This window comes from Pygoscelis adeliae, unplaced genomic scaffold (genome assembly GCF_000699105.1).
Source record: "Pygoscelis adeliae isolate BGI_AS28 unplaced genomic scaffold, ASM69910v1 Scaffold45, whole genome shotgun sequence".
In the NCBI taxonomy this organism is placed as follows: Eukaryota; Metazoa; Chordata; class Aves; order Sphenisciformes; family Spheniscidae; genus Pygoscelis; species Pygoscelis adeliae.
Window position 1 is genome coordinate 8,689,403 of NW_008825114.1, and position 10,583 is coordinate 8,699,985.

Consider the following 10,583-nt stretch of genomic DNA (forward strand, 5'->3'; position numbering starts at 1 on the left):
CATATGTAAATATAATATACCTACATATAAATTCAGATGACAATTAGATTTCTAAAAAATTTGAAGCAGCAGTTTTTTGGTCTCTGTGACTAAATGTATCTTAATCTCTATTTTTCCCTTATACACAGACTAGCTTTTTTCCATTTCAGCTTTCCTCACTTCTCCTTTTTTAATATCTAAAATTCCTTTTTTTTTCTGGGACTTGGCAACTTTATCAGCATCATCCTTAAGATGACCTTGCTCTTGTTACTACAAATTCGCTAATATGAGGTAGGTGTTGAGAGCTACTGTTTGGATTAACCAGAATCAAATAAATTGTGACTTAAAATTCTTTTCCTCAGCAATATTTCAGTGCTGTTCCCTTGAAATCAAACTTTATTCCAGACTATAGAGTTTTGGACCAAATTGTGGTTTGACTGTACTTCTTAAATTACTAATATTCAGACAGAGGATTGTTTCTGCAAGTAAAAGCAATTGCAGCTTGCCTTAGCAATATGCTGAACAGAACAAAAATTAATAGAAAAAGAGGAAACATCACAATCTTACCTCGTGAGATTATGAAAAGTTACATTCCACTATGATTTTGGGACCTTCCAGGTGACAGCAAAAATGTTACTCATTTCAAATGAAAAAATAAATAGATATAAAAGCAAGATTGGAAAAATGACCCTGTTCTGTTTTAGCATTCTGATTTTACAAGGAAAGAGATGTGTCTGTTGGAAGTTACTACTAACAGAACAGCTTGTGCCAGGACTACTGCTTTACAGAAACTTGCAGAAACGTCACTCTCACAAATCCTCAAGATGTCCATTATGTGTCCAGACCAGTAAGAGACCACATGCATCTTGCTGTTGAGTTTGATTTTAACTACACATATGCAGCAGCTTCTTTCTAAACTCCACCTCAAGTGAGTAGGTAATCTGTCCAGCAGTCTGTAGACAATATATTTAAGGACATACGTTCTTCTCAAGGGTTATTTTGCAGTCCAAAACTCCACAAAATTCAGAATTTATCATTTTCCTGTTCTTCTACTGTTCTGGTATTGCCTTTTGATGCAACCCACAGCTTCTTCCAAAGGCAACTTCTCTAAAATCAGTTTCCATTGCACTTCCATCTGCATTTCATCAGTGGCAGAGCCTCACTCAGGTACCTATGCAGTTAAGCCAAATTTCTTTCAAAGAGAGGGTTGCAGTTTAAATTCATCACTGGAACTGAAATACAAAACTGACTTGTGCTGAAAACCTATTCTCAAATATACCTGTAGTACTAACTACACTGTTTTGTTTATATTTATGCCTAAATATATAGAGACATCCAAGACCACTATTGTTTTCTCTCTGTTGTATTATATGGTTGAAAATGTAAAAAATAACACCAAAATACCTCTTTTGTAAGACTCAAGATGATGAAAAAACATCACAGGAATAATTATAGTATAAATACAGACAAAATAAAGTGAAGGTAGGCAATAGATGAATCCCAATTCCACTTTTTTAGGATTAACTTCAACACTGGTTCCTGAACTGTTAGTTGTGTATCGGGGATTTTTATCTGTAAGGTGACTAACACTCTCGCAAGGAAATTTTCAACTAGCTATAATATCAAGCTCAATAAATATTAATGAAAAATAAATACTCATTGATTTTATACTGCACATCGAATACAGACATGTATTTCTAAAGTATCAAAAAATAATTTACCATTTTGGCATGCATCGGGAATATGATACTAGATACTATTCTTTATTACCTTCCATAAGTACTTACTTTCAATCTCCTTAATTTTCATTTCCCAGGGTATGCAGGCTGTCTTAAAATTCTCAAAATCCCTTTGAAATTTCATCCATTTCTGAAAAGAGTCACAGATTGAAAAAGACACCATCACCTCAGTGCCCAGATGTTCAATTTCCCTTGAGCTAATATAACCCCTTCATCATCCACAGTATCCTTTGGCAGAGCCCACTGCAATAGAAGCACTAGCTTACAAAGAAACATCTCCTTTTGTTTGTTCTGAATATGTCTCCTTCTGGCTTTGTGTGAAGTCCCTATTTCTTCCACAAGAAGAATGATTAAATAATTCCTTCCTTTCATGCCATTCATTTTTTTTAGAATTGCTTTTGAGAATTGAATTTGTTATTTCCTTCGCTATTCAAAATTCAGATCTGCAGCTCAAGCTGTGTCATTTAATTACAATTATTCTACCCAGTAGTTTATCTATTGGATAAATATAACTTCTGTAATTGAGCTTCCTGTGCCAGCTGAGTTTGAAAGCCTAATTATTTTTGTGAACATTAATGATTATGAGATGTGACTACACAACTGCTTGCAGAAAATCCAGTCTAACTAAGGGTAAACCTGGTCATAGCAAGTAGCCCTGCCAAATATTCTTAGTATCATTCTGCATCAGCATTTTATTTTGGGGCAAGAGTGTGCTTTTGAATTGAATCTCCCAAACCATCCCGATTTTCTGCACTTACATTTGCACTGTAAAGCAATGTCAGAGCATAAAATTAAGTCAAAAGGTGTACTTCAGGAGTGTACTTGAGGAGCATGCTAATCCACATCCACCGCTACTGGGTATTTAGTCTTTGGGACCGCACAGGACTTAGCCTAAAAAAGACCTACCAGAACACATATTGTGTGGACACGGGGTCCTCAGCAACCACTGTTCAGCCTTTCAGTCACAATCCTACAGAGCCATATTGCTTCCTAGGATATACGTGTCCCTAGAGCCTTGGCTTAGTGGAGATGCCTACAGTATTTTTGCTGTGGGGCAAAAAGACACTTTTTGATCCTTTACAGAGGGCTGTCTCAAGGGAAAGACTGAGCTTTGGATTCAGTCCACAGAAAAACCCAATCTACACCAAGAGAAGTCAACTTTCACAAGATATTAAACTTTTGCAAACTCTTGCAAAACAGTTGTTTTTTGTTTTGATGACATCTCAATCAAACTGTGAACTTGCATTAGAAAATTTTTCATGTGACAGTAGTGGAAATAAGTGTTAAAATGCAAAGAAAGACAAAGAACCCTGTTTTGCAAGATGGGTACATATGGCAATAATCTGCAAAAGGCTCCCCATTTGCATTATGTGAAGTTAGTGAAATAATAAATTTACCTTGGTCATCATCACTTTGTATGCATAGAATTTTTTTCCTTTTCCTTTTCCAAGAGCACCTTCAAACTTTTCAACAAAAAGCTGGGCTTCCCTGAAAAATGAGGGCAAAAGAGAGATATAGATGAAATATCAAATTTATCTCTAATAAATGGTGTCTTTATGGTAGAGATATTATCTCTACCATAGCAATGTAATTTTTTATGTCTTGTAACTCCTCATAGAGTTTTGTATAATCTTGTTCCCTTAGTAATGTTTAGAAAGAAAAGCTCTGAGATTTTGTATTTCACAGAAGACTAATCATATGTAGTACAAACAGAACAAGCAACTTCAGTCATCTGCTCTAATCCAAATGCATTTGGAGCTCTGAGATCTGCCTACACCCAGTTAATGTTATCAAATATTTTTAGTCGCAGTGACTTTCTTTTGCAGTTCAGCTGCTGCCTGTTTGTGCCACTCACAAACTGTTATTCCTCCTGGTTCCACCAAATTGTTGTCCAGCTACCTAAGGGAAAATTTATTATCATTTTTTATTTTGGAGATATGTATACACTAGAGCCTTGGTTCCCCTGTGTCTACCTTTCTCAAGACAAGATTTAATTCAACTCTTCAGAATTTCTGCATATATCATCTCTACGTGTACCGTTCTCGGAATAATTTCTTAGAAGTGTAACTTCAGTGGTCCCCAAAGTCTAAAATTTTGCTTATAAAGAAATGGAAGTTAAATAATACCCTGGTGATACAAATATGAAAGGAAGATTTTTAAATTGTTTTAAAAAGGCATAAAGTCCATGGATTAAAAAATAAACAAATGAGATCAAGAGCATACTAATATTTCCTCCATTTCATCTAACTTTCATTTATGACTTTCATGTGTGTCTCTATTGAAAAAATGTGCCCTAAAGGCTAAATGTCCTGATCTAAACCACTGGAAAATAGAGTAAGAATTCTTAGCTGTCAGTGCATGCACAAGACTGTATAACTATTTTGTCAACACACTAGGTGATTGCAAAGCATTTTGTATTATATTAGGTATTACACTAAACACTTGGGAAAAGGTACATTATTGGGAAAATGTTAACTGTGATGCAAGTCTCTCCAGAATCACTACGGATAAGTTCACTGAGTGAAATTAGTTATCATGTTTATAACTTGTGCTCACATATTTTATGTAAACAAGCAAAAAGATTGTGTTAAACTGCAAAATCTGACAATAGCATTGGCAGAATAGTGGTGTAGCTGTGATAACGGAGAATTAAAATTATGTGTGAAAAAGGCTATTACCTATGTCATAATTTCTCTTAACTCATGGTTAAAAATCTCAACATCTTTAAAAATATTGTGTATTTTTAGTAACTGCAAATGCTTAGGGTGATCTTCATGATAATTTGAAGACCTATCAAAACCTTACCCCACTAGACACCCACTGCACCAGTCTCTTTAGCTCTCAGTACTAAGGCTCTGAATAGCCTTTTGTTTCTACGCTTCCCAAGACGGTGCAAAATTGAGCTACTAAATTTAGCTTTCACTTTCTGAGAGCTTTCCCTCTTTGAGAGCCCTCTGAGCACTCTCACTTTCTGAGTGCTCACACCTAAACCCAGCTGGTGAGGCATCAGGACCAGTGCCAGTTCATCTGACCTCCCCAGGAGTTCAGCATGCTTTTTCCCACCATCTGAGATCCTGTTTTCTCCTTCAAAGACACAGGTAGGCAGAAGCAAAAAGCTACACACAATGACATGAATCCCAATCCAATCACTCTTTTTTTTAATTTTCCCTGTGGCACAAAGCATGCACAAATTCAGATAAAAAAGATAAAATACCCAGCCACCACCCCAGCCACACATCCCACCTGTTCTCCACTTCAAAGTGTTCCTTGGGGATCGAGTCTCTATTTTTAAGGCTCTAGATCACTTATTCTCAATTCTGTGCTTCTGGATCACATTTCTATTCTGGATTTTGGAGTCTGATCTTTATGTATTTCAGCTAACTTTGACACTGACTGAGCCTTCTTTATTTTCCAAGCCACTCTGAGTCCTTCAGAGATTTTCTGGCTCAGTGCTCACATCTCATTCTTTCATTTTGATTCTCAAAAAATTTTACCCTTAAATTTCAGTCCTCTCAAATAAGTCAGAGAAAACAGATTCTTTCAGCTTCAGGAAACCAGTGTCTGAGAGTCCCTTTTAAATCATGTCCTGGAGATTTAAAATGCTGTTGCACTGTCAGGAGATATAAGGCAGTCCTAACAGCAGATGGCAGCTTCCTCATAAACTCAGCTGTCAGTACCATAAAAGCAGCCAGAACCAACAAACTGGACATGTACCAATCTCCCCAGGTCAGCATATCATATTCTGGACTTAAGAGGGAAACCTTCTATCATGACATCTATCACTGGGTAATTCAAGCATTGGAGCTTGTTCATGAAAAATTACTGAAATCAAAACCTACAGAGCTGTAGAAAACCTGTGCTTTCACTCACTAATTACATGCAGTTAGGCTGCAGAACATGAAGATTTCAAATTGTAGGTTGTTTGGTTTTTTTTTTACAGTGAAGCAGTAAGTTAGAAATTTAAGGGGATAATATGAAAATAACCATTAACACATAAAAAATCCTCCATAGCAGATATTAACACATTTTGCATCTGTAGCTGAACACAAAAGTTCACCACAAACATGTTCTGCTATCAAATTAAGCTAAGCCAAAACAAGAAGGAACTTTCCACAATGAAAATCTGTCCTATTTCAGCCGGCATTGAGTTAAATTTCTTCATAGTAGCTGGTACGGTGCTGTGTTTTGGATTTAGTATGAGAATAATGTTGATAACACACTGATGTTTTAGTTGTTGCTGAGCAGTGCTGACAGAGAGTCAAGACCTTTTCTGCTTCTTACACCACCCCCACCAGTAAGTAGGCTGGGGGTGCTCAAGAAGTTTGGAGGGGACACAGCTGGGACAGCTGACCCCAACTGACCAAAAGAATATTCCATACCATATGACATCATGCTCAGCATATAAATCTAGGGGAAGAAGAAGGACAGGGGGGATGTTTGGAGTGATGGCGTTTGTATTCCCAAGTAACCATTACGTGTGATGGAGCCCTGCTTTCCTGGAGATGGCTGAACACCTGCCTGCCCATGGGAAATAGTGAATGAATTCCTTATTTTGTTTCACTTGCGTGCGCAGCTTTTGCTTTCCCTATTAAACTGTCTTTATCTCAACCAACAAGTTTTCTCACTTTTACCCTTCTGATTCTCTCCCCCATCCCACTGTGGGGGAGTGAGTGAGCGGCTCTGTAGTGCTGAGTTGCCAGCTGGGGTCAAACCACGACAAAGTCATACAAAGATTTATTTTAAACTCTTAATCCAAACCTTCTGTTCACTTGTTTGAAATGTCTTTTTACAAGGTTTTCTACAAAGTAGTATTTCTTACCCCTCTCTGCCTCCTGGACTCTCCATCAAGCAATCCAAACATTGCTTTTTGAAGGTGGTGATCTGGATCTCCAGGTTTAATGCTGCTGACTCTCTTGGATACTTCCCTGGGTTTTACTTTGCCAGTGGCTGAGGTTTCCTTTCTCCCTGCATCCCATCTTCCCCAACACTGCCCCACTCCAGTGTGTGCTGCTTACAGAACTGTTCTAAACTGCCCCTAAATGTTACCACTTTATAATCTGTTTTTCTCAGACTTTCACTCCATTGGCCTGCATTGGACTAAGTTCATCACTGCAGCACAAACAAACCAGATGATAATCTGATACCAGTTAAGCTTCTTATTGGGTGATTACACACATGCAGTCAACTGAGTTACACATGCAAGAAAAAAACAGTCGGATCCATGCATGCACAATAAGTGAAGATGTGAATTTCATGTTTCATGAAAGAAGTATGAAGCAACTCCTTTCTTTTTTTTTATACATTGCTTTCCTGTATTTATAAATTTGTTTTACAAATCTTGAAAAAAGTCAACTAAGTGCAAATGGTGGACTGACAGTATTATTTTAGTTTTCCATTTACACTGTGTTTGCATTCTAGTCTAGTTACAATACACTGTGATTTTTGGAATTAATAGGACATTTGGCATTAATGCATATACCACACTGACCATGACGAGAAGATGTTTCAAATGCATTAAAAACTGTAGCTATTAATATTTCCCATTCTTGTGAAGTTATAGCCAAAATCATCGTATAGTTAATAATTGTCACATAGTTAATAAAAAAGTAGCACCTGCTATATGGCCCAAAGAGTTGTGGTAAATGGAGTTCAATCCAGTTGGTGATCAGTCACAAGTGGGGTTCCCCAGGGCCCAGTACTGGGGCCAGTTCTGTTTAATATCTTTATCAATGATCTGGATGAGGGGATCGAGTGCATCCTCAGTCAGTTTGCAGATGACACCAAGTTGGGTGACAGTGTTGATCTGCTCGAGGGTAGGAAGGCTCTGCAGAGGGACCTGGACAGGCTGGATCAATGGGCTGAGGCCAACTGTATGAGATTCAACAAGGCCAAGTGAGGCCAAGTGCCGGCTCCTGCACTTGGGTCACAACAACCCCATGCAGCGCTACAGGCTTGGGGAAGAGTGGCTGGAAAGCTGCCTGGCGGAAAAGGACCTGGGGGTGTTGGTTGACAGCCGGCTGAACATGAGCCGGCAGTGTGCCCAGGCGGCCAAGAAGGCCAATAGCATCCTGGCCTGTATCAGAAATAGTGTGGCCAGCAGGAGGAGGGAAGTGATTGTCCCCCTGTACTCGGCACTGGTGAGGCCACACCTCGAATACTGTGTTCAGTTTTGGGCCCCTCACTACAAGAAAGACATTGAGGTGCTGGCGTGCATGCAAAGAAGAGCAATGAAGCTGTTGAAGGATCTACAGCACAAGTCTTCTGAGGAGCGGCTGAGGGGACTGGGGTTGTTTAGCCTGGAGAAAAGGAGGCTGAGGGGAGACCTTATCGCTCTCTACAACTACCTGAAAGGAGGTTGTAGTGAGGTGGGCATTGGTCTCTTTTCCCAAGTAAGTAGTGATAGGACAAGAGGAAACAGCTTCAAGTTGCACCAGGGAAGGTTTAGATTGGATATTAGGAAAAATTTCTTCATCAAAAGGGTTGTCAAGCCTTGGAACAGGCTGCTTGGGGAAGTGGCTGAGTCACCATCCCTGAGGGTATTTAAAAGCCATGTAGATGTGGTGCTTAGGGACATGGTTTAGGGGTGGACTTGGCAGTCTTAGGTTAGCGGTTGGACTCAATGATCTTAAGGGTACTTTCCAACATAAATGCTTCTATGATTCTATGATTATTATGCAGCTGAAAGAAATGAAGTTATTTTTTTAAAAAAGAACTTTTTTTGTGAAAGAAAAGAGTGAAAATCTTCTTCAACTTTTGAAATAAATGAAATCAAGTTACGTTTGATGTTCTATAGGCATGTCTTACCTTTTGGTGTGTGGTGGATTTTACCAATAACATTCTAAATAGCATTTTCATACCACTCATTTAGAGGGACTAAATCTTACAAGGGAGCTTTACCACATGCAGATATACAGAGGTGTTATTAAGTGCCTCACAGAAGCCTATCTGTTAGCTGCATCCATGAATCTTTGCGTGACTTAAAGATCTTGTTTCATTGGTAGTTAAATATGAATCTCAATAACAGCTTGATTCTATGAAAAATTCCCACCAGAGTTTTAATGAAATACCTGAAAAGCAATTCAGTGCAGAAGCAGAGCTTGAAAGAGGGCCTATGGGTAATGAGGCAGAAACATGTGTGCAGTTATGTGCAAGGAAGTAATACAGAAACCATAACTACCAGACGATGCTGGAACCATCAAACAGAACATGTTTTCCTTCTCCCCCTCAGCTTTTCTTCCCTAAACAGTTCTGCAGCAGGTTAGTCCCACTGGATTACTCCTGACCTCTGTGATTTGTAGGTTAAGGAAAACTTTCCCTGACTTCTACTTAAGCTTCCTGGCTTTAAAAGTTCAGCAATGACTTGGCACCATTCAGTCAGGGAACAGGCTTGCAATGTTCCTTCCATGCCTGTGACGGGTTTTTTTTGTTAAATATAATCCAATATGTTACTTAATTCAGGTTTCTACCTTGATGTCTAAACTATCTCACTGAAAGACCTCTATTTGTACATCCCTGCAGACTTTTGCCACACTTTGTCCTTTCCTCCATTTCTTTTGTGCTAAAAATAAATTGTGAGGACAGGAAGAACAATCAAGCAATAAAAAGTAGTCCTAAAACCATAGAACTATTTTAGAAAACACAACAACAACCAAAACCACATACATATATACGCATGCCTACTTGGAAGTAATGCAACTTCACTAACATGAGGATGTGTCAAAAACAACACAGAGAAACAAAACTGAGCTTTGTAATCACTGGTATCATGTGTTATAGGTAAATTATCTATATCACAATATAGGCCAAAGTGTGCCCCGTTAGCTAACTGTGAATTTAAAGAAACTTCAGAGAAACCTTATTAATTGAATTACAGACACAAGGAACTAATAAATGTTGCATGGGGCCAGGCATTATTGTCCCAAAGAAGCCTGAGTTAATTATTAATACTAGGTGTGGAGTTACAGCTTCCAAAGTGCTAGGTGTACGGTACTTCAGGCACTTCAGTGTTGCATAGAGAGGATGAATTACAGCTCTCAGAGGTTGTTGCTAATGAATAGGATTCAAGTGGATTGCTCACATTTTTCAGTAACAGTTCAGGAAGGTTTCAGTTTCCAAGATCTAAAAACTCATTAAAAAGAAATGTCATATTAATATTGATCACCCAGGACTTCTCCAAGTCTTAAAAAGATTGGCTAAAAACTGACTGCAAAACAACTGTTGTCAGGCACGCTCACTTGAAAAGCAGTTCAGCAGCAATAATGGGCCAGTTATAGTGTTATTTAATACCCAGCTGGCCTCCAGGACATCCAGGCTGGCCTTCAGGACTGCCAGTATGTCCACAGTAAGAGAGATGCAATACTGATTCATTGGAGTACAAAGAGCACATCCAAAGCTGAGACATTTCCACCATCCCACACATGCACATTATGTATCTTTGGGTTTTGTATACTTATAAAATACACTGTTTCCAACTGAACTGTCTTGATGGGTAATCTAAGTCCTGTAAAAAAATAAATGATTCTAAAAAAATACCAAAAAGTCACCATGTTATATTCTGTCCCTGGCAGATGAAGAAGAGACTGCTCTGCTCCACTCTGCTTTGTTTTCCTTAGAAAACCCAAAAAGTTTTCATGGCTCTCTTTATGGTCTGTATTTAATTGGAAGTCCTTTAAAAAGCCTCAATTTGACATTTGACTGCCTTTTTTTTATTATATTGTCATTTCACTTGTTTTGATAGTTTGCTAACTGGCTTGTGGTACAGCTTTAAAGTGAGACCACTGTTGGCACATTTCTGGATTCTTGTGCTCAATTCGTATAGTTGGTCCGTATTGGGACCGGTACTGTTTAATATCTTCATCAATGACA

General features: G+C 38.5%; 1 protein-coding gene across 1 annotated transcript in view; it reads right to left on the reverse strand.

Moving 5' to 3' along the window:
- Positions 1-10,583, reverse strand: part of TMC1 (transmembrane channel-like 1) — a 101,028-nt gene that overhangs the window by 41,527 nt on the left and 48,918 nt on the right. The window contains exons 8-9 of the mRNA XM_009328177.1: positions 3,116-3,206; positions 1,767-1,848 (exon numbers count right to left, since the gene is read on the reverse strand). Coding sequence (XP_009326452.1) covers positions 1,767-1,848; positions 3,116-3,206 — 173 coding nt within the window. The remainder of the gene's footprint in view (positions 1-1,766; positions 1,849-3,115; positions 3,207-10,583) is intronic.